The sequence below is a fragment of the Anthonomus grandis genome, chromosome 15 (assembly GCF_022605725.1).
Source record: "Anthonomus grandis grandis chromosome 15, icAntGran1.3, whole genome shotgun sequence".
Classification (NCBI taxonomy): Eukaryota; Metazoa; Arthropoda; class Insecta; order Coleoptera; family Curculionidae; genus Anthonomus; species Anthonomus grandis.
Window position 1 is genome coordinate 218,081 of NC_065560.1, and position 26,363 is coordinate 244,443.

The 26,363-nt window shown below is 31.8% G+C and overlaps 1 protein-coding gene across 5 annotated transcripts in view; it reads left to right on the forward strand.

The window, feature by feature from the left end:
• The window catches only part of LOC126744940 (protein TANC2), a 164,762-nt gene that overhangs the window by 111,727 nt on the left and 26,672 nt on the right, over positions 1–26,363 (forward strand). For all 5 annotated transcript variants that reach the window (XM_050452543.1, XM_050452545.1, XM_050452544.1 and 2 more), the window contains one exon: positions 23,584–23,775. In XM_050452543.1, coding sequence (XP_050308500.1) covers positions 23,584–23,775 — 192 coding nt within the window. The remainder of the gene's footprint in view (positions 1–23,583; positions 23,776–26,363) is intronic.

The following is a 26,363-nucleotide window of genomic DNA, read 5'->3' on the forward strand; positions in this document are numbered from 1 at the left end:
ATTTTTGGGTTTAGTTTTATTAAGTTAGAAATTCAGGATAGTTGATAGCAAGATAATATTTAATTTAAATATAAGATTTAAGTACGTTAAATGAGTTTAACCAAAAATTTTAATTTCATAAGTTTAGTTTTTAGCGCCATCAGTCCCTTATGTCAAGTCTCTTTGCTTTGCAATATGTCAAGTTGGAATAATGTATTGACTACTGTTAACCCACTGCATAGCTTTCATCAAATAGTATTAAACAATTTTAACACTCCTTTTTCTGTTGTCAATATTAAGAAACGAAATAGAAAACCTTGATATACTAAGGGTTTACGAGTATCTGGGAAAAATATTCTTCGCTTAAATATTCACTTCCTTTTTTACATTAGGAAATACGCTATGAACAATGCAACATTTTTAAATTATTATAACAGTTACCGCAAGATTTACAGAAACTCAATCAGAATGGCTAAGTAGACCTACTTTCAAAGGAGGATAAATAATTCCTCCAACAGAGCAAAAGAGTCTTGGAAGATTTTAAATGAGCTTAGGGATAAAAATAATGTCTTGGTTATTCCAAGTACCTTAGATTCCAATGTCCTCAATTCCTTCTACTGTGATATTGCTAGTAACCTTGCAGCCAATCTCTCACAAAAAATAGATCCCAGGAGCTATCTCAGCAATGTGGTAGTAGCCGAATCTTTCTTTTTTGCCCCCACAAGTGTAGAAGAGCTTAAACAGTTAATGGTTAATATTAAGAATAAGAGTTCATCAGGTTGGGATAGGCTTTCTCTTAAAATATTTTCTGTTTTACCTCTTGTTGCTTTGCAAGTCTTGCCCGAGTCAATTAACTTTTCATTTATGTCTGGAGTTTTCCCAGAGTGCTTAAAAAGAGCAATGATTGTTCCTCTTTACAAGGGTGGCGATCGCGACTGTCTCTCGCGAAGCGTTATTGCCTACTTTAACCAAGATAGTGGAACGGCTCGTTAAGGTGAGGATGGTTTCATTTTTAAATAGGTTTGGCCTATTGAGCCTTCAGCAGTTTGGCTTTCGTGAGTCTGTGGGCACAAATGATGCTATCTTTAGCTTTCTAGAGCACCTGTACAACCGACTGAATGTTGGTGAAGTTGCAGCAGCGGTATTCTGTGACTTGTCCACGGCATTTGACTGCATGAGTCACAGAGTGCTGCTGATGAAACTGGAGCTCTATGGTTTCAGGGGAACTGCCCTTGAGTGGTTTCGTTCCTACTTATCAAATCGTGTCCAGGCTGTCAAATTTAATGGTGGTATGTCTAAGGAACTTAAAATAAATGTGGGTGTTCCGCAAGGATCAGTACTTGGTCTTTTAATTTTTCTCATTTATGTGAACGATCTGCCACAACTGCAGGTAACTGGTGTGCCGATGATACCACCATCCTCTGGCACGACTCTGATGTTTTTATGTCTATACGTACCTATACACTTTCAATATTTAGTTACCTCAAGAACACTGCAAGTTTTTCTTCAGTACCAATCGGCTGTTGGGCATTACATCCCTCTGAATCAATTGATGGTTTTATTATCTCGTGTAATTCATTAAACTGTTTTCGATTCATACGAAAGTAATTGGTACAAACACCATCAGGAAATTCGGATGTCATTTCAAATTGTCCATGGCTACTTCTTTTTGATAAACAAAAATTATTTGGAGATTTCAATTTTTTGGCCATCAATAAATGGAACAATACCGCTTCTTTTTCAGCATCACTATCTGACTCTGACTCTGAACTAAGATATAATTATTTCTTATAAAATCACTCATCTTTTGAAAGTCACGTCGCATTGAGGGATTAAAAAACTGTGTCTCAATATGCAAATGCGTCTCTCGTGTCACGTCACCTCCCACGCGCTATACGCGTCTCAATTTGCGCCTTGCGTTACACGTAAGAATTTACGTTCGCTATTCATTCCAAACAGTTTTAACCAAACGCAAGAGTTTCTTGGTAAATTACGAGTTTTTTTGAGCCACACTTTTGACCGTCCAAATTTGCATGCGTTCCGCAGGCGCGCGGTTAAAACGTTACGTATAAAGACCGCTATTGATTTAATCCCTTGCATATAGACACTGTTATAATTACACCTCTTCACCTAAATCATATGTTTATTAGAGCGAGGCACTTGGTGTGAACGCGTCACGCAACCATCAACAATAAATATTTAAAAAAAAAAACAACTTACAAGAAAATAAATAAAGTTCTCGAGCCTATCGGTGATAAATCTTCTCTTAAGATTATTAAAACTGTTAGTTGAAGCTGGGTCAGAGCGGTTTATTTATATTTATATATCCGTCAATTCGATGTATATGTTTTAACCGAGCGCGTAGAATATCCGCGACAACCCAAGAGACCGATTTAACTTTATATACTTTAATGGTATTAAATTGCTAGACTTTTTATTTTTATGCGTTTCTTCCTGCTATTAAACTCATTTTTTCGTCAAGAGAAAAAGTGAACGGTATAGCTTAGCGTTTCAGGAAAATCCTATGTTGGGCGCCAATAATGCGACTGCCTATAAAATCCTTATCTGGCTCAAAATCAAATTAAAACTAATTACTTTAAAAAAAAAAGTCCTACATTAGCATTTTAATGAACACACAAAACTGGTTATTGATGCAAATTGTATTTAATACTCTCGGATAATAATTAGCCTGAGGCTTTTATAGGCAAAGAAAACATCAAAGGTCTCATTTCAATTCTCAATTGCGCTATTATTTATTAAGTAAAAAAATTGAGTGAATAAGACTAAATAAAACCCAATTCCACTATAACTCTAGTTAAATACACTTTGTAATAATGTAACTGTATTTTTAATAAAACTGGTTCAGGATAACCAAGTACAGTTTACGAGTACGAACGTTTTAAGCCTCTTTCACCCAGACAGACGAGCCGTAATGTGCATTCTTCCACAAACCATAAAAAATATTTCAGATTAAATCGCCTTGACTTACCACGCAGCCCCATAAAAAATCGGCGTAATTAATTATTGGCCAACAGGCCTGATATTTAAAGTTTAAGTACGTACGGATACATTTTACTCAATCCGCCGTATAATGTTGGAACCGTGTCCAATAAATTTCGCGGGGGATATTTGCGATTACCGCAATCTTTTTTTTTTGTTTTGCGATTCACAATGCGAATTTAAATATAGTGATACCGTAATTTCGATGTAGGAGCGATAAATTTTCGAATCGCAGTACAATTGATATAATAATAAATATGAAATTATTATTTTGTCTTGCTCTTTGGGTATCAATAACCCGGTGTTATTGTTGAATGTTTCCCTCGGGGTACTCGAGATTGTTTTATAAAGGTTATAAGAGATATTATTACCATCATTATTATTTTGAAATAAACCGCTTTACTTATTATAGGGGAAATTTGGAACCTTAAGACACTGAATAGGTTTTTTTTTCAGGTGTAAATTTTGTCATTATTACAGGACAGGTCCATACGTCACCAGTTTCGTTTTAAAGATTAAATATATTTTCATAGATGTCGGTAGTTTTGCTGGTAAAATTGCCGTTTGTCAAGGAAGATCAAGAGTAGCCTAGATCCGGCTAGTGGCAGGGCCAATGTTTAATAGGAAAGAAGATGGTAATATATTTAATGCGAAACATCGATTGTCTTGTTTGTTCTATATATGAATCTTCTAAAAAAAGTACATATGGCACTCTTAGTGCTCAAAACTACAAGTAGTTTGAGGGTTTTAATGTTGAGAGATGATCAAGATGGTGGAAAAAATGTGCACAAATATTCCAGTACTTAAGACAATAATGCCAGGGACCAAATTGGCAAAATTTCCAGATAAAGAAACAAAAATTTTAATATTTTTCCTAATTATCGCTAAAACTGGTAGGAATATGAAAAATTCTCTTGAATCCCAATTGAAAATAGAACAAATTATATGCAATAACACTCGAAATTATTCGATACAATGTTCATAACTCCTAAAATTGAGCAAATATCAGTTTGAAAATTTGTACACGTATTCTCTGGACGATTTCATTGGACACCTATTTCAGCGTTTTTCCAAATTCGAACAAAATTTTGAACAAAAAAAATATTTTTGAAAATTTTGATTTTTTTTATTCTATATATTCGACACAATGTTCATAACTCCAAAAATTGAGCAAATATCAGTTTGAAAATTTGTACACGTATTCTTTGAACGATTTTATTAGACACCTATTTCAGCAATTTTCCAAATTTTTACAAAATTTTGAAAAAAAAATTACTTTTGAAAATTTTGATTTTTTTCTTCCAATTATTCGACACATTGTTCATAACTCAAAAAATTGAGCAAATATCAGTTTGAAAATTTGTACACATATTCTCTGAACGTTTTCATTGGACACCTATTTCAGCGTTTTTCCAAATTCGAACAAAATTTTGAAAAAAAAAATTATTTTTGAAAATTTTGATTTTTTTCTTCCAATTATTCGACACATTGTTCATAACTCAAAAAATTGAGCAAATATCAGTTTGAAAATTTGTACACATATTCTCTGAACGTTTTCATTGGACACCTATTTCAGCGTTTTTCCAAATTCGAACAAAATTTTGAAAATTTTGATTTTTTTCTTCCAATTATTCGACACAATGTTCATAACTCAAAAAATTGAGCAAATATCAATTTGAAAATTTGTACACATATTCTCTGAACGTTTTCATTGGACACCTATTTCAGCGTTTTTCCAAATTCGAACAAAATTTTGAAAAAAAAAAATATTTTTGAAAATTTTGTTTTTTTTTTTCCAATTATTCGACACAATGTTCATAACTCAAAAAATTAAGCAAGTATCAGTTTGAAAATTTGTACACATATTCTCTGGACGATTTTATTGGACATCTATTTCAGCGTTTTTCAAAATTCGGACAAGATTTTGAGAAAAAAAATATTTTTTGAAAATTTTGATTTTTTTTTTCCAATTATGCGGCACAATGTTCATAACTCAAAAAATTAAGCAAGTATCAGTTTGAAAATTTGTACACGTATTCTCTGGACAATTTCATTGGACACCTATTTCAGCGTTTTTCCAAATTTGTACAAAACTTTGAAAAAAAAAATATTTTTTGAAAATTTTGATTTTTTTCTTCTAATTATTCGACACAATGTTCATAACTCAAAAAATTGATCAAATATCAGCTTGAAAATTTGTACACGTATTCTCTGGACGATTTCATTGGACACCTATTTCAGCGTTTTTCGAAATTCGAACAAAATTTTGAAAAAAAAAATATTTTTTGAAAATTTTGATTTTTTTCTTCTAATTATTCGACACAATGTTCATAACTCAAAAAATTGACCAAATATCAGTTTGAAAATTTGTACACGTATTCTCTAAAATAAATTAAAAATTTCAAAATTAACAAATTCTGAAAGGTTTTGGAAAAATCGGTGAAAATTTTCCAGATGTTATTCGGGTTTAATTTGACAAATCAAAGAAAAAAAACACTAATGAGACTTGTGGGAAATAGAGATTTTTCTCTAGATCAATAAGATCTCGAGCCTTTTAAATGCAAAATAAAGTTATACAAGTAAATAAATTCACTTACTATATATGTGGTCTCGAATGTGAAATTTCCGTAACGGAAAAAATTATTAACAAACATTTAATTCGATATTTCCTTGTTTGGCACAATAAGAATGTACATATAAATCACGCGAGGCGAGTCATGGCTCAGCAACCACCTCAAAATGTATTTGTATTAAATGTACACTTTTTTTTCTTTTACTTAAAACTATATATTTATTCTTACATAATAACGTAAAATTACACGGTACTAAATGTGGTATTTATTGTTATTGTTTTCAAATATTTATGTTTAAAAAATAGGTATTAAATTTTTCATTCTTGTAAAAAATGTGATGTAAACATTAGATATTCAAGTATTGCGACCACTCGCTATCCTTGTTTAAGAAGAGATATAAACATATAAGACTAATTATTATTATTAGCTGCTTCCACATGATTTTTATAAATACCAGACCGGAATGGTTTCCCACATAAAGAATGCTGGCTAATAATACTTGTGTCGTTAATTAAAGATTTAATAACTTCATTTTTACAATATACGTATTCGAATAAATTGATCAATAAATTCACCTGAAAAAAAATTAATGTTTTTTTTTATTTACATAAGGATCAAATTACATGCTGGGTTTGTACATTACACCATAGTAAATCCGTGTCACCAACTATTTTACATGAAATGTAAAAATACAGTTTAAGGCACTCCTACGCACTGGAAGTCATAGAATTCAACCTTGGTTGGCCAAATGTTGATTTTCCATATTAGGAAGGGAAGATATCATAACGCAGTATGCGTACTTTTTAAGTGCGAGACTTATTCGCAATTTACGCCCGAACGTACCATTTTAATGCTTCTTTGTTTTTTATATTAATAATATTCGCCGCATTTTGCACAGTTTATATTCCTAATTAAATGCCGGTTTTGTTTTGCTTACCGTCTAATAGGGTCATTATACGTATTGATTTATTGTTAAATATCTTGCAAGTAACTACTGGAAGTCTGACTTTAATTATGCATAACTTAATCGGATATGGCTCTAATTTTCATTGAGTTTAAAAACATTTATTGTCAATATATTGCAATATGTCAAATATGACATATGCAAAGGCATGTGTTTAGTAATTTCAATAAAATATACAAAAATATGTTGTCCAATGAAATCGTCCAGAGAATACGTGTACAAATTTTCAAACAGATATTTGGTCAATTTTTTGAGTTATGAACATTGTGTCGAATAATTAGAAGAAAAAAATTAAAATTTTCAAAAATAATTTTTTTTTCAAAATTTTGTACGAATTTGGAAAAACGCTGAAATAGGTGTCCAATGAAATCGTCCAGAGAATACGTGTACAAATTTTCAAACTGATATTTGGTCAATTTTTTGAGTTATGAACATTGTGTCGAATAATTAGAAGAAAAAAATCAATATTTTCAAAAAAAATTTTTTTTTTCAAAATTTTGTACGAATTTGGAAAAACGCTGAAATAGGTGTCCAATGAAATCGTCCAGAGAATACGTGTACAAATTTTCAAACTGATATTTGGTCAATTTTTTTGAGTTATGAACATTGTGTCGAATAATTAGAAGAAAAAAGTCAATATTTTCAAAAAAAAAATTTTTTTCCAAAATTTTGTACAAATTTGGAAAAAAACTGAAATAGGTGTCCAATGAAATCGTTCAGAGAATACGTGTACAAATTTTCAAACTGGAAAGATATATGCTTAAAATATGCTTAGCACATGTTTTATGGTGAGCTTGAATATGCCAGTGATATGAGACATTTCTGGCCTATTTGAATATATTAATTAAATATCAAATGGTCAAATGCCTGGAATAAAATAATGTTTTTTTTTTAATTTATTAAAAAACATCAATTTATTTAATTGTTTTGAAAATTTTGGATTTTTGAAAACTTGAAAATGTACAAAATTATTTTTTAGGAATTTTTTTTTCTTCCAAGAATTTGATGATATACTCTTATTTTTCAAAGGCACATCTTGCATAGATTTAAGGAATTTTTCTTAAATCCCTGGAAAATGTAAAATAATTATTTACAATCCCTTAAAGAAATAAATGCCTAATTTCAGTTTTTAGGAAACCGAAAATTATTGAAAATTAATTTTTATTTTCTGGGAATTTTATGCTATTCCATTTTTCTTTGAAGGTACTTAATGGACTTTTATATTTCTTTCAGGGATTTAAGGAAAAACTAGTGTAAATCTGGCAAATATGTAAAAAATTACGCCTTCTGGAGACATACAAAAGTTACGACAAATGCTTTGACTAAAATAAAAATTATTTTAATTCTTTTTTATTTCTTTAAGGTACTTTATTGTATCCAAAACAGCAGTCAATATGTGTGGAATATATCGTCTATATTGGACGAAATATATTACAAAAAAAGCCTAGAATATTCCACAATTATGCAAAAGCAATAATGCTGGTATATGTGTAACAGATCAAACATCTGTGAACAATTCCAGTAGCATAAGTTATTTAAGATAAATGAAACTTTTTTAAAATTTTAAGTAAAGTATATATTTAATTTCAGAATTTTTGTGTGTGGAATATATATTGATAGTATGACTCACCCCTTGACAAAAAATATGGTGATGCTAATTTTTTCATCTTATATAACTTTTATTCTATTCCTCCATTTGTTTTATGGTGTCTTTAGATATGTATTGAATATGCCAAGTGAGATATGACATATTCTTGGCAGTTATGAATATGCCAATTAGATATCCTGGACATATGAATGCAATGTGCTTGTGCTGTCTACCTATAAACCTTTTTTTGATATGATATTCTTTTAGTCGTTCTTTATGTGCTTTAAAAAATGAATAGACAAATCCCGTTATAAGTATTATTCACAGCAAATCCCACACAAGAGTTTTTTTTTGGAAAAATCTCGTAAATAGAATTAAATTTTCTTATGTTCTAAGAATCAATTAACATATTAACTATATAGAGACACCTGCAGTTACCCAAGCGTATCGGCCATTTTTTCATCCATTCGATAATATACATGTGTGTCTGTGTCAAGAAATAACAAACAAGATTTGTTTTATTTATTGACAATTAAATTTTACGTAATTTCGCCGTAATTACTGTTTATTGTAAAATGGCACAATGGGTTAGCCGTTGCCTTTGATCCGCTAATTAAGAGAATATTGGACGTCTTAATAATAATATAATGGTGTGGTATTGAGTTCGCCTTGTCAATTTTTGAATGAAAAATTTTGATTGATTGGGCATGAATTAATGGACATACGACGTAGACAATTTATTTATTATATACATATAATACGATTTGATAAATTGGACAAGCTTGTGCTGTTTTAAAAATATATAGGTGAGGTTAGTTTTTAATTATGGCACAACTTAAATGGGTCTGATGTATTATTTATAATGTAGAAATTTGAAGTGACTTTGTATTTGTTAGCATAACCTAAAAAGTTCATATAGAGGAGTTTTTGTTGGTGAACTTGAGAGTAAAAACTATAATTTAATTTTTGAGATAAAAGAAAATCTTATTCTCCTGTAAACTCTTACAATTAGGCTTGTAAATCGATGTACCTCTATTTTTCTCATCATGAACCATGACCAAAACATGACTTAACGTTATTAAATGCACACTTCTTAAAATATATTGATGACAATTGATTCAAATCAAGAATCTTTAACTATTCCGAGTCTATTATCCTTCTTAAAGTTAATTACACCGATAACGATTAGCGAGAAACCACACGATAATCATCATCATCATCATCATCATCATCAACGTCCTAACCTCAGCTTAATAATAAAAGAATAGAGATTTATTACCACTAGACACCAGTTTATTATTGTTTTTCGTTTTTTTTAATTTAGTCAATAGTTCGAGAGTCAGTCTGCGTGGCGCTGCGCCCATTTGACTCACGGGCAAATCGCAGGTGACAGCGATGATGAACGGTTTAAATCGGCCCGAAGTGAGCGGGAAATCGAGGTCGGTTCGTTTTACGCTTTAGTCTTACCTTTGCAAGCATTTTAATATAATTACGATCTTTACTTTAGCTAATAAGGAAATTAGGAAGCTTAGGACAGAGTATCGTTTGCTAAAAGACCAGATTCACACATTGACTCTAAAAAGTTTTAGTGAGTCGATTTTTACTCTAATCAAGGGCATATCGTTGGCTTGCTGCAAAAACTCATTAAGTCAAAAATGATAGTTTCTGGAAAAATCAATTGTTTACTAATGCCGATGGTTTAGGTGGTTTGGGAAAAAATCATTTTGTAGTTTTTAGTTTCCGGCAATAAAATATGGTTTTGTGTGTTATTTCAAAACTAACAGTAAAATAATAATGAAAAAGTAAAATTTTGTTAATCAATAATTGGAAAGAAAAATATAAAATGTGACTTAGTGAAATATTGTCAAATTACTGACTTAATGAGTTAATTTTTATAAAAAAACTTGATGTTGAAAAACTAGTAAACTTTTTTTGGTAATATACCTTTTTTTATTAAAAAAATTACAAAACCTAATAATAAATTTTGTTAAACATAATGTAACTAAGAACTAAAACGTCTCCCCGTCTGAGTCAGAATATCCAGGTTCAGGAATCACATCTTTCAATGTTGTGCTTATTGGCAGCGATTTATACCAACCATGGTACTCATTAGGTATCACTCCTTTTTTGCATAACTTTAAAAGGTCTTCTTTTTTTTAACGGATATTGGCAGCATAGTTTTGTACAACTTGCTTATTTTCAATTTTTTGAGTGGCTCTCGATTTTCTTTTAATATTAATGCTTTTATATTCACCAAAATAATCATAGCGGTATTCAAGAATACCAGGCTGTCTTTTCTGAAATCTGAAGCACTTTACATTCAACCAGTTTACTTTATCATTATTACAGTCATATTTACAATTGTCTTATTTCTAAATAAGTTCTTGGATAAATCCAGTAAATTAAGAAATTCATTAAACTTAATGGATCTCCAAATTTATTTCGGTTACGTTTGGATCTAACTCGTTTAAAAATACTTATTCAGTCATGGACTACATAAACTGGTTGATATTTTTTCTCTTTTTCAATAGCATTGTGCATGGAATCAACCTCCATGTAGCTGTGGCCACTTTCTAAGAATTTATGCTCTATGATATCAACCGCAGTTGTTTGAACAATATAAAGAAATAGAGCAGCAATATTCTGGTTTCGGTTTTGTCCACCGCATGTATCCGAATATAAGGTTACGTGTTTTACTTCCGGCTTTAAGCTTATAAACCAATTATACAGTGATGTATAATTGGTTTATAGGCTTTAGGGCTGTACTTTTGCTTCAAGAATCCAGTAATTAACTCGTAATGATTGGTTTTTCCTAGAGACTTTATCACCTTATATAGATATTTATTCATAATTTTCATATAGTAATTCTTTAGTTTAAACTAGTTTTTATAAAAAAAACAATTAACGATTAATTAATGTTTATTTCAATTCTTTGGGGCAGTTAAATAAATAATAGAGGTTTATTATGTTTGGCTGCTTAAAAAAATACGTGTTTTGTTGCTTTCTTTTTTCTGTAACTTATATATTAGGTATATTTTTGGTACAATATTTAAGATTTAATTTTTTTTTTCTTAAAGATAACAAATTTTTTGGAATTTAGTGATGAGGTTGAGGAGGGTAGCAGGTTGGATGTAGTGTTGGTGGATGACATGGGGCGGGCTGGCGAAGTTTTTGGTGATAGTGGTGGGCTTAATGTTATACATTTTAATATCATAAGCTTACAAAAGAATTTTGATGAATTGATAATTTATTTGAATGAATTGGGTGTCACAAAAATCGATATTGTAGTGTTGTCAGAACCATTTACAATTAGCAATGTTGACACATTCAGGCTTTAATAAAAATGACGGTGTTGTAATGTATATAAAAAATAATTTGCATGCAATATCTCAAATAATAGAACTAACTGAAACTAATCTCTTGCATTGTACTATGAAAATAAACGATATTTCTTTGGGTATTACCGGTGTATACAGAGCACCTTCTACAAATTTAAACTTATTTTTAAACGATCTGGAAACACAAGGATTTATAGGAAAGCAAAATATGTGCGATATATTTATTGGGGATATTAACATTAATATTTTGGAGGAAACTAATATGAATGTAACTAAGTATTTAAGTGTTATGTTGCAAAATGGATATATGTCGTGCATAAATCAAGCAACAAGAGAAACCCACAATTCTAAAACAGCACTCGATCATATATTTTTAAAAATAGATCAGTTTGATTTAAGAAAAAACTCTATCTTACCATTAATTTTTAAAACTAATCTAACTGATCATTATCCTATTGGGCTATCTATTAAAAATGTAACAAAAAATATTGCCCAGTTTAATAGCATGCAACGGAAAGCAAATATAAATTATACAAATTTAGAAAATGATCTGGCTAAAGAAATATGGGAAGAAGTGTTTACAAACAACAATATAGAAGAGTCATATACCTGTTTTTAAAATTTTATATTTTCTAAGGAAACATACGTATATTATAACACTAAATAGCAAAACAAGAAAACGTAAGCCTTGGGTAACCCAGGGTATTATTAATTCTATAAAACAGAGAGATAGCATGAAAAAATCTTTAAACATAAACCATAATTTTGCCGATGAAATAAAATATAAAAATTTTAGGAATAATTTAACTAAGGTAATGAAATTGGCAAAAAATAATTATTATAACCTAAAAATAGATGAATCCAAAAATGACTACGAAAAAACATGGAAATTTATTAATGAGATTACCAACCATCAAAAAAAAGCGCCTCAAAATAATTTTAAAATAAAAGTAAATAATGACATAATAACAGATGAAGTAACAATTAGTAATACCTTTAATGAGTTTTTTACAAATGTAGGTTCAAAAATTCAAAAAAATATCATAAAATCGAGTTTTAAAGAAAAAATTAAAATTAATCCTAACTCCATGTTTCTTTTTCTAGTTAATACAAATGAACTTATAATGCACATTAAAACATTAAAAAATAACTCAGCACCAGGGGAAGATAAAATTTCAACAAATTTAATTAAAAAAAAACTTGTTCATCTTTTAAAACCTTTAGTTTACTTAACAAATTTTTCATTTTCAACGTTTAACTTACCCTCTGATTGGAAAGTCTCTCTGGTATCTCCTATATATAAATCAGATAATCGTAATGAAACTACTAATTATAGACCTATTTCTCTCATAAATAACTTTGAAAACATCTTGTCGAACTTGCATTGTCTTATTTATTTAATGTAACACGACGTTTCGGTTGGTAAGTATCTCCAACCGTTATCAAGTGTAAAATGAAACAGTCACTTCGAGGCTACTTTCAGGTATTTAAATCAATGAGGAATTTTGAATTTGAATTTGAATTTGAATTTGAATTTGAATTTGAATTTGAATTTGAATTTGAATTTGAATTTGAATTTGAATTTGAATTTGAATTTGAATTTGAATTTGAATTTGAATTTGAATTTGAATTTGAATTTGAATTTGAATTTGAATTTGAATTTGAATTTGAATTTGAATTTGAATTTGAATTTGAATTTGAATTTGAATTTGAATTTGAATTTGAATTTGAATTTGAATTTGAATTTGAATTTGAATTTGAATTTGAATTTGAATTTGAATTTGAATTTGAATTTGAATTTGAATTTGAATTTGAATTTGAATTTGAATTTGAATTTGAATTTGAATTTGAATTTGAATTTGAATTTGAATTTGAATTTGAATTTGAATTTGAATTTGAATTTGAATTTGAATTTGAATTTGAATTTGAATTTGAATTTGAATTTGAATTTGAATTTGAATTTGAATTTGAATTTGAATTTGAATTTGAATTTGAATTTGAATTTGAATTTGAATTTGAATTTGAATTTGAATTTGAATTTGAATTTGAATTTGAATTTTAATTTGAATTTTAATTTGAATTTGAATTTGAATGTTCCAATTTCACAGCTACCTCGCTTTCCATGTAGTTCAGTCCATGCAAAGCAGTTAGAATAAGCTTTAAGTTCCCAGTATTCTTTACAAATTTGTTTTCTATCGTCTTCATCAAATATGGTGGTGCACTTGAATCTATTATTATTTAATAATTCCCACAGGAGCTATTCTGAAGAGTTTTTTCCGGTCGTACTCTCCCTTTGGTTGTTGAGTATTCTAGACATTTACTCATGTTTCTTTTATATTCGTTTCTAATACATATAATTAATAATAATAATAATAATAATAATAATAATAATGTAATACACAATTTCCTTATTTAAATTTGATATATTATAAATATGTATATTAATAAGTATTTAATACAAAAACAATGTAATTAGATTGAATATTATGAACGAAAAATAATGATTTTTGAAAAAAATTTCTTACTGAACAAATATTTAGGGTGGGTGGGGGGGTAAGGGTTGTTATGATGAAAAACTATATTTTTGCATAAAATTATACTCATAATTTAATATGTTAACAATGTTTATTTAAATTTGATTTGAAAAGTATTTAGTCCATATTTATCCTTAATAACGCTGCTATATTCCTTGTAAATTTTTTCGGTCTTGAAAAGAAAAAAAAATGTTTTTAAGTTTCTCAACTCAGGTGCCTTACCTTCAATAACTTCTCACTGATGAAATCTAAAAATGTGAAATTTCCAGATTAGTAAGACAAAACTAAGCTATTTCCCTATGAACATAAAACCTGTTAGCTTAAATTAACATTCAACTCAATGCATTTAATGAAAAAATAAAAAAAAGACTTTTTCTTTACTTACCTGTGATCAATGCGTCAAGCCCAAATACCAATCGAATTATGTTAATGTCATGTCGTTTCAATTTGTCAAAGTTATGTCCGCGACATCAACATAATACAAGAGTTTAATGCATGTTCACTCGAGGCGTAAATCGCGGTATTAGCCGGGTAATAGACGGTTTGTTTTACCCGTCTATGGCAGGTGTGAACGTGGGTAGTCCGTGGGATACCACCGGTCGATACGTGGGCGGTTAAGAGACTCCTCGTTCGAGAGTACAATGTGGATCTTTTCTTTTTTTTGCCTTCGGTGTGCGTGTAATTGAACCACTAATGGTGTTTTTATTTAATAACACAAGTGGTAATTAGGTAATTACCGGAATAAAAGGAGAGAGAGTCTTCTGAGCGCGCTTGAGGGGCCATTTAAGACGTTCTTTTACATAGGAGTGTTGTTCTTGTGAGTAAATTAGTATTTATTTGCCAAAGAACACCTCAACTGATAAATAGTTAATAATAATGATTTAAATGGCAACTTTTTGAGAAATTGCAGGTAATTTGCAAGACCAGGGACGGAGTTGAAGTACACGTCTGTTAATTTTTTTTATAAAAAAAAAGATACGCTACTGTTTAAAAAAAAAATTATTTTAGTTTTATTTTATTTTATTCTAACAAAACACAGCCCTTGCATTTTTGCGGTCCGACACACCGTTTTGGTGCAAAAAATTAAATTCCATACAAGGATCCTTCAAAACTTTTTTGTCACAACGAAAATTTTAATATAATCACAATAAAAAATAAATAAGTTATTTAAACAATAAACAATTTAAATAAAAAAAATTAACTTTAAAAAACAATTTAAGCAATAGACAATAAGAAACAATTCAAATCAAATGCTCAAAGTATCCTCCATGCATTTCAACACCTGTTGACTCAAGATGTACGCGAGAAAAGACCTCTGAATCGTTTCTCAAAAAGTCCGCAGCCACCACAACTCTAATAACTAGGTCTTCTCTATTGGTTACAGGTGTTGCGTAGATAAGTTGTTTCATGGCGCCCCAGACAAAAAAGTCTAGAGGTGTCAGATCGGGTGACCTTGCTGGCCAATGGACTGGACCACCTCTACCAATCCACATGTTGTTGTAGTTCTGATCTAAGAAAGAAATCTAAGAAATGTACGCTGGACTTCCCTTTGATGTCTAATATTTTGTTTACAATTGGGTATGGTATCTCGATCTTCTGCAAAAATTGACTTCCGATTCAATCTCCTAAAAAAAGTGATTCCCAGACCGTAAAAATATGATAGTAGGTATGCGCCGACACTAAACACAACAAAAACGTGTACAAACTGTGTTATTATTTATGAAAAACTGCCTAAAATTTTCGGAAAATAATAAAATAGAGAACTCTGGTATGGATTTTATTTTCTTGCACCAAAACGGTGTGTCGGAGCGCAAAAATGCAAAGGCTGTGTTTTGTTAGAAATAAATAAAATATTCAGAATTATTTTTTTAAACAGAGGCGTACTTGTTTTTTTATCAAAAAATTTAACGTGCGTGTGCTACATGTCCGTCCCTGGACAAGTCAAATTACTTGCAATTCCTCAAAAACTTGCTTTGCTTCACCACCTATTATTGAAAACCTAAAAAATTCATTTAAATCGCCTAAAGCGTTTTTAACATACATAGAATTTTTTTTTTTTAAATTTCAACACCCTGTATTATGGAAACGAGGCACTTCCGACCATCGATGTCCTTAACTACTCAATAATCTCAAATTATTGTTTAATGGTTTTTGTATATACTGTGGTATATACAGGGTGTCCGGAAGCTAGATGCAATCCTTTTAGGGGGTGATAGCTGACTCAATTTCAAACATTTTAAGCTAAATATGTGTAGGTCGAAATTTGTTTATAAATTTTTTATGGCAATTTTTGCATTTTTTCAATAAATACCAAAATTTCACACTTAAACGGTAATAGAGCGCAAGTTACAATTAGTATCGGAGTTTATTTTGTTTTATGTGTATTAATCTTTGTCTAATGTGTATTAATAAAAATACGATCAATTCCAAGTTTCTGTGTAAACTTAGAAAAAATAGAGACATTGAAACGCCCTTTATTTTTAGATCACTCATGCTGATGCCTGGCCAATTCTCAGAATTATGACCTCTTTTGTGCGGCAGGTCATGTAAACAAAAATTATTAGACTGAGACCTCTCATAAGCCTACTAAGCATTAGAGCCCCGATTGTGGGGTTATTTTGGGTTTTAATGTTAAATAAAACACAATTTTGTTTAAACTATTTATTGTTCATGTTCAAAAGGCAATCCATTATTTGGCACGAGCCTTTTTTGTTACTTCGGTGGCGGTCATATCTTCTTTCATCCTGTCAAATGCTTCATTTAATTTGCGAATCAACTCTTCTCTTGTTCTTATTTCGGTGGTGTATACAAGCTCCTTTGCCCGGCCCAATATGAAAAAATCCAACGGAGTTAGGTCAGGCGATCGAGGAGGCCAAGGAAAGATTCCGCCTCTACCGATCCAACCGTCCGGAGAAAACAGTCGCCTAAGTAATTCCTAACAGCCAAGGACCAATGCGCTGGACAACCATCTTGTTGAAAGATTATTGGTCTTTCTCGTTCCAATAATCCAGCTTCGTCTAGAAGAACGGGGATATCGTTTTGTAAAAAATCTAAATAGTTGGCACCATTTAAATTCTCTGGTAGAAAATGTGGCCCAATAATAGTCCTGCCTATTACTTCGGCCCACACATTGACCGAAAATCTGTTCTGAAATGATTTTTTCCAGTGCGGATTTGCATCTTTGGCAGCCCATTCGTGGAGGTTGTGGAAGTTGGTAATACCCTCACTGGAAAAATTGGACTCGTCTGTCCACAAAAATAACGAGTCCTCGATGTCCATGTTCAATAAAAAGCGACAGAACTGAATTCGTCTTGCAGCGTCTTCTTCTTGTAAGTCCTGCACCTCCGTACCATGAAAGGGATACTGTCCATCTTTCTTTATGGTACTCCACACCTTCCATCTAGAAAGGCCAAGGTCTTCAGCTACTTTTTTGACGCTTGCAGTAGGGTCTCCGGTAAAAGCTTTCAGTATTTGCTCCTCAATCTCTACATTATTATGGCCAGGGTTGACTCCACTTGCCGGATTATTCCCAATGCCAACTTCAGTAAGACGGCGAAAGGTGTTTTGAAACACCCTGAAGTTTGGTAACCTCCGATCTGGATAACGTTCCTGGTACAAGCATATGTGAAGACAATGTCGGCGTACTCTTGGTTGGTAAATTCCATTTTACAATATTGTTTAATAAAACCGGCAGAAACTTGATTTAAAAAATAGTCAGTACGAAGTTGATAATCTTACAAAATTAGAGGCGAGAGTGAAACTAAACAACAAGAGGCTAAAATCACACGTTTTTATTTATTAAGCGAGTAGGTACCTAACTTGAAACCCCCACTCCAAAGTACCTACTAGGTACCCCTTACCCTACAGTATCTACTGTTAGGTACCTCTGCTTAATTTTGTTTTTATTACTTCTTATTTACTTAAATATTTTCCTGAACTGTCCCATAATAGAAAACCAATCCAGTAAGTTATGTTTACATAACCTGCCGCACAAAAGAGGCCATAATTCTGAGAATTGGGCAGGCATTAGCATGAGAGATATCTAAAAATAAAGGGCGTTTCAATGTCTCAAGTTTACACAGAAGCTTGGAATTGATCGTATTTTTATTAATACACATTAGACAAAACAAAATAAACTTGTAACTTGCGCTCTATTACCGTTTAAGTGTAAGTAATTTTGGTATTTTCTCTTCTTCAAGACTACAATGTTAAAGCAACTAAATACTGAAAGAATTCTAAATGGAAATATTACTAAATGGACAAAAAAAAATTGTAGCAATTAATTGCACATTAAGCAGCATATCGAACTCGATCTTATCGCCTATAAAAAAAGGAAAACAGGTAAAAATGACCGCGAATCTGCAATAATCGTTCGGAATTTCTTCATCGGATCGAACCATAAGCGGCAATAAAACGATGTTACGTGATCAAATAAGCGGTTAAAATAATGATCCGAAATTTATGATTGAACTACTTTTTCTGGGTGAAAGGCCTCCTCCGAACATATCGAGCAATCAAAAGGGCTTATTCTTCTCCACATAAAAATAATATTAATTCTCGAAAGTAGATTATTTTCCGAGTGAAAAGACGTCGCAACTGCATTAAGGTCGGTTTAGCGTGACGGTGATTTACTACCGGGCATTCGTGATTAAAAAAATGAGTTTGGAGATGCGGTTTTAAGGATAATTTAAGGTGGCGGTCCCGTTAAATTCACGCTTAATAATAATGCTCGGACGAGAAAAATAAAGATGGAGGAATGGTTGAGCATAAAAGAGTAGCAGTAAGTAGATACTCCCTAGAAGAAATTGATGACCTACAGCCGATTACTGAAAACAATTATTCAACAAAACGTTCCCACGAAATTACTAAAGAATCAGTTAACTTAAATGATTTTCAACGTTTTTGATTTTTTCGCCGTGGGTACTACAATACAGTTCGTTTTCAACGAGTGACTGTTTTAATCATGCAACCGCGTTCGTTCCGAGAAACTGGGGGAGTGTGGGTGACTTGATCTTTCGGTTCTTCGACGTTTTCGCCATCATCGGTATCTCTGCGTGCTAATCTTTCCCATGCACCCATTAGAAATCTGGAGCGTCGTCTTTCTCCCTCTCACTCACTCTCTTTCTCTTGTGGTAATAACTACACCCACACGCTGACATTTTCTTCTCGGGACAATAGTTTCATTTAACGTATTACAGAGAGGACTTATTCATTAACGTGTTCTAATAACATTATATATTGCGCCCATTAAAGAATAAATGGATATTTGTTAAAATACAGGGTGTTTCAAAATTTACTACATATATTTTAAGGGCGTATTCCTGAAGTTAAAATAAGACTTTTTTTTCCTATAAACATGGGTCCTAAAATGCACTCCCTTCAAACTACAGCCATCGCAAAAAGTGTAAAAAAAAAATCGATTTTTTAAAACTGTGTCTATAGTTTTGCATCAAATTTAACGAAATTTGGAATACCCCCGTTATTTTAGCCGGTCTATTTACTCTTTATCTTAGAAAAGGCGTAAAACTAATTTTAAGGGGTGCACACTTTTGACGGCCAAAATTTTATGTGTACATAATTTTTTTTTTAAATTAAGCTACACCAAAAAATAGACCATACAAAAATTTAAATTTTTGGTCTCTGCATTTTTTTCATACGACTATTAGTTTTTGAGAAAATCGCCGGTGAATAAAAGGATAGCAATATCGTAAATTAAAAATCAAAGAAAAAATGTAGGAAGTAGGCTGTGTTTCGCAATTGTTGACATTTTTATTTTTGAGGTTTTAGTAGTAGGCTGTGAGTATTTTAACTTGCTTGACATTTGGTGTAAAATAAATTTACTGTCATTGTTGACTTTGTTTAATTCCAGTAGTTTACTTCCCGTTTTAGATTTAAAGTGTAGTTTTTATTCCCATGTTTTATTTCTAAACGCTAACATTGCTAAAATGGAAAATGAACGTTATTCATTCGAACATCTTGCAGACATCTATTTTGTTTATGGTCTTGCTGATGGTAACGCGTATGAAGCTCAAAGATTGTATCAGTTAAGGTTTCCTAATCGCCGACTCCCGAATGTACGAACATTTTCAGAGTCACATCTGCATCTTAGGGAATACGGTAGTTTTCGGACCCCCAGGAACAATGCAGGCAGACCGCAATAAGCACGAAACCCAGTGACAGAGGAGGAAATTTTGAATGCCATCGACGACGATCCTGGCCTAAGCACCCGATAAATAGCTCGGAATTTGGATGTTTCTCATGCAACTGTCTGGCGGGTTTTGCACGAAAATAGCTTGTATCCATACCATATTCAAAGAGTTCAAGCTTTGCTACCTCAAGATTTCCCAAGACGCTTACAGTTTGCAAGGTGGTTACTTCAGAGATGCGCGAGAGATAATAATTTTTTATCAAGTATTCTATTCACAGACGAAGCTCATTTTTCGCGGGAAGGGATGGTAAATTTTCACTATGTGCATGTTTGGGCAGCAGAGAATTCGCACGAAATTAGGCAATCTCACCACCAGGAGCACTTTAGCCCTAAAGTATGGGCAGGTTTAGTGGTCCAGTTAATTAGTACTTTCTTTTTTCCTAGAATTTTAGTTGGCGACACTTATTTAGACTTTCTACGGCGCCATTTAAATGGTTTACTAGACAATGTACCTTTAAATGTGCGAGCGAACATGTGGTTTATGCATGACGATGCTCCCCCTCATTTCCGTATAACAGTGCGTGACTATTTGAACTTTGTGTTTTCTGAGAGGTGGATTGATGCCCAATACCATGGCCTCCACTCCTCTGGATTTATTTTCTGGGGATATGTAAAAAGCCTCGTCTATAATCCTGGTCAAGTGCTTTCGCTCGAGGTCCTAAGGCAAAGAATTATTGATGCCTTTGCAACAATAAGAAATACTCCCGGAATTTTAGAGCGAGTAAGACAATCTATGAGAAGACGAATGGAGGCTTGTGTTGCAGCGGGGGGTGCGCATTTCGAGCACTTTTTATAAAAAAAAATATTTGTTTCTCAGAAGTGTATTGTTTATTTAAAAAATAATTAACTATTATGTTAATAAATGTTAAATAATTTTTTAACCAATATTTGTATTTTTATAAACCGTCATTCTTTAATGTAAATAATTGTTCATCAATTTATTGAAAAAACCTCAATAACAAAGTTTCAACAATAGCAAAACCAGTCTACCTATTTATGGTTAAATGTCGTGCCGCTTAAAAAATGTCCTAAAACAAATAGTCACAGCCTACTACTTAATATTATCTGTTTAAATTTTAATTATTGCGTTATTGGTAGCCTTCTATTAATCGGTGATTTTCTCAAAAACTATTCATATTATTAAAAAAATGCAAGAAACATAAAATTTATATTTTTGTATGGCCCATATTCTGGTGTAGCTTAATTTTTAAAAAAATGTATGCGTACATAAAATTTTGGCCGTTAAAAGTGTGCACCCCCTCAGTTTACCCCTTAAAACTAGTTTTACGCCTTTTCTAAGATAAAAAGTAAATAGACCGCCTAAAATAACGGGGGTATTCCAAATTTCGTTAAATTTGATGCAAAACTGTAGACACAGTTTAAAAAAATCGATTTTTCTTACACTTCTTGCGATAGCTGTAGCTTGAAGGGGGTGCATTTTAAGACCCATGTTTATAGGAAAAAAAAGTCTTATTTTGACCTCAGGAATACGCCCTTAAAATATATGTAGTGAATTTTGAAACACCCTGTAGATTCACACTTATACAGGATATTCATAATAAAAAGGATGTCAGGAATGACACAACCCTACTACTTAACCCTTAATAAATTTAAAATGTTCATTATTTCATAACGTTGCAACAATATATTTAAATATTTGTATGTAATCCATGAATTAAGAGACCTTTAATTTTTGTGAATTTCCATAAATGTATGTCAATCCGGTTTTAGCCCTTATAAGGAATAAAAACAATATAAATTTATTTTTATTACTACTGGGGTACTTTAGAGAGAAAGAAACTTGCTATTATTTCATTTTAATCTATTGCCAAGAGAAGCAATCAAAATAGTTAACTACAATGTGTAATAAACATCATCATGCCATTTAAATTTCATAAAGTGTATATCTAAGATTAGATTAAATATGATTCTCAAGTGGCTATAAATACCAATTAATATACTATAAAATGTCATTATATGATATTTATTAGCAAGAGCATTTCTTTTTGCTAATGAATCATCACTATATCCAAAAACTAAAAGATCATTACACAATATACCGTTTTAATGCACCCAATCAAGGTTAACGGTTTATCAGAATTATCACCTTTATTTGGATTAATCGCTTCGTAGCTCAAGATTGGAACGTGGTCTCTTATAAGGTGATGAACCTGATAGATAGATAAATGGACAATCATCGTCGGTGTTTTGCCTCCTTTTGATAATTACAACCGGATATTTTTAAGACAATAATAATTATATAAAAATAAATGTTCCTTTTGAAGTTCTTTAATGAGTTTTTGAAAGATTTATACAGGGTGGCCATTTGAAAACGAAACAGAGCCCTCAGAACATTTGCGAAAAAATCCTCAGAAAATACAATTCATCCAGCATTAGTGGAGATACATACTAGAAAATAACAACGAGTACTAGGAAAATCCTCTAGTATTTCAGCAAGATGGGGCGCCACCCCACTATGCTGCAAGGGTTCGTCAATATTTGGACCAAACGTTTCAAGGACAATGGATTGGAAGAAGAGGAGCTATTGAATGGCCTCCTCGTTCCCCGGACTTAAGCCCGTTAGATTTTATTTTATGGGGCCATTTAAAAACTAAAATTTATGCTAGTCAGCCAACATCATCGCTAGACCATTTGCGACAAAGAATAATAATTGATGAATGTCGTCAAATCACCCCAGAAATTTTGCAAAATATACGGGAAAGGTTCAAACAAAACCTGTATTATTGTATGGAAGTCGAAGGCCAACGTTTTGAACATTTACTTGATTGATTTTATCTTTAAGCCCTTTATTTAAAATTATACTTTTTAAAATTTTTTTGTAACTTTTATAAGCTCCTGGTATCGACTAAGCAAATAGTAACGATTTAAAACTTTAGGGTTATAATCCACATAAAAATACCTTTAAAATAAGGTATCACTCGACCCACCGTTCCAATTAAAATTTTGGGGGCCCTTGTCACCCCCGCTAGGGCTTTGCCCTCAGGGGGGCGAAAGTAGCAAAAAAATGGTTCCCCCTTGAATCAAAAATTGACGGGTCCGAGGACTTTTTCGCAAATGTTCTTAGGGACCCAAAATAGGCTCTGTTTCGTTTTCAAATGGCCACCCTGTATATTTTTAAAATACAAAATTACCTCTATTTGGAAACGGCGCTCTTCCGACCATCGGTGTATACCATCTCAAACTACTTCTTTATGGCCCCTGTATATACTTTAACATTTTTGACCATTTAAAAGGGGACACCCTGTACATCCTACAAGTCATAAGAATATAATATGGTAATGAACAAATGTTTAAATCATCAAACGGAATCAAACATTCAATTTTACCAATGCACTATAGTACCATATCTAATATCCTTCTTTTGTGTCTTTTTTTTAGATTTGGCGGCCATGCGTAGACTCTTAGATGCCGAAAGTACCGCGGGTACCTGCCCCAGCTGCGAAATGCCCTTCGACAAGGGCAAAAAGCGACGACTGATCGACAACTGCGGCCACGAGCGTTGCTACTCGTGCATGTTCACCAACGAGGTGTGCCCCCTATGTTCCTTAAATGACGTGATCTCAAATACAGGTTAGCAACAATACTTTCATCCATTTACCTTTACTAAAATACATAAAATCGCATTTTTCGGGTACTTGTACTATCGCTGAAACCTTGAAATTTTAGTATGTGTTGTAAAACAAAATTTCGGATCCTTTAGTTGTTGTTTGATCTTTTCACCATGTACAGGGACGCGGCAAATGAATTAAACGCGAAAATTTGAATTGCTCAGAACCTATTAAAGTTGGATGATTGTAATTTTACACAAATAATGGGGTTATTAAAGTATTTAATGCCTGAGAATATAAATGGTTCAAGTGCCACTACGAAAAAGTTATTAAATAAAATGTGATTTTTGAGTCGGACCTTCATGGGTAAAGTTCATTATTGCTCGCCCTGTATGGTTTCCAAAAATTTCGGTTATATGGCATATGAAAGGTAAAGGATGAAGTTATTTAAAAAAAAAAAAAAAAATCCCAAAATAAGTATCGTTTGGCAGAAAATTCCAAAAAACTGAAAATGCCAGAACTCGTTAAATAAATTTTTTACAAAAAAAAGCTCCAAGTATGTTAAATCTCTTATAAAACGAAGTCTTTTCGCCGAAACACTTTTTTTATAAAAATTTTTTTTTAGCCTCTGGAGAATTTTTTTTTAGTCACTTTTGTTCGCTTATAACAACTCACCCTGTATACCGATCTGGCCCAAAAAGTATACAGCCACGTAAGCCCCAAGAACCCTTATATCCTAAAAATTTCAACTCGATTGAATGCTTTAAAATTGAGATCTTGTGAGCAACTCGATTTTTACCAATTTTTGACTTTGAGACAGTACCGCTCCGTTTGGTGGTACCGGAAAAAAAATTCGTTTACGGATCCATCATTCCCAATGTATTGGGAGACTCTATGCCAAATTTCATCGTTTCGCTAGCCATACAGCCAAAGATATGAATTTTTATTTCCAAAAAAACACGATTTTTCGGGCCCGTAAAATCATTTCTTTTAAAACAGCTGGTAATAACCATTATAAATTATTTTCTCAACGTTATATGTTTGTAGGGTTTTGTATGTTGTCTAGGATTTGTTGATGGTAATAAAAAGTCCGGTGCGGAAATATTTAATAAAAGAAATTAAGAAAACTATTGCACAAAAGAGTTTGGAGTAGACCTTAACTGTTAACTGATATGGTAAATCGCGTTCACGGCTTTAAAACACTTATAACTCGTCTCACGTCTTATAATAGAAAAGGAAAAGGATGCAGCCACGTCTTACTGATCCTGACCTTAACCCGTCTTTACGTCTTTTAAGATTTTCCCCGAAACCGCGTCTCTTATATCCCATTTCTAAACCTTCATGAAGACTGTCCACTGATGTCCCCCTTTCGTCATCGCCGATGTCACCGTTAAAGTAAAAACTGCCACCTAATCATAACACATCGATTCACGGACCCTGAATGAGATCATTGTTTATTGAAATGGATTTCAAAAGAAAAATAATATTATACGTATAAATTAAATAACTACGAACCTAAAACTAATTTATTCTACATGTTAAATCAAGCTCCTGAAAGTAATAACATCGTTAGCGAAACACGTGTCGAGAGTAAAATAAAGAATTTCGGTTAGTTATTAATACCAAAGGTTCTAACCATAATAATTATCAACATTAGACACGCATTTTCAATGGAGATATTAATTTCAAATGAAAATCCATTCTCACAGTCAAGTTTGTTACGCTCAACCGACAAATAGGTTCCCATAATAAATAACTCTTTTATCTGTTTACAAAAGGAATTATTCGTATTTGCGCCTGTTACTTACACAATACTTTAGGAAGATATCGATTAAAGTAAACTGTCGATAAGCAACAATGAATCAATAATAATTAAAATGGCGTCTATCCATCGATAGTTAGATAGTGTTAACGGAAATGGAACAAATAAGTGCCATTTTGTTAAAATCAAGTTTTCGTGACATATCATTAAATAATCGCGAAAATACAACAATTTAGGGATAAGAGTTCGATTTACATTGATTGCTATAAATACGTTTATAAGTTTTCGGAATGTTAACGTTTATATGTAGAGCTGGCAACTTTTAAATTTCTTCCAGAAGATCAAAAAAAAATTGTGCAACTACTTGGACATGATTTCTTTATTCCAGGGAATTTGTAATTTTTTTCCAGGTAGTTAAAATTAGTATTTCAACTGCCTGGACCTAATTTTTCGTTTTTTCCAAGCAGCTAAAAAAAATGTGTTTTTGAATCATCTAAAATTTAAAAAAAAAATCCTAAAAATTTAATTTTTCTTATCACCCTGTACGTCTTCTAAGAACCACTGCTATATTTATTGTATCCAATCAATTTAAGTGAATTTTTATTTATTCCACGCAATTGAACACAATCAATATTGAAATGTCAATTGCCTGGACGTAATTTTGATTTTTTTTCCAGTTAAAAGTGAATTTTCAACTATCTGGACGTGGATTCAAAATTTTTCCAAACAGTTGAAAGATTTTTTATTGACGCCCACCTATCAAGCTAATTAATTAACCCTTCCAGGCAATTGAGGTCATTAATTACCTCTTTTAGACAGTTAAATTCTTCTTTACAAGCGACTGTTTG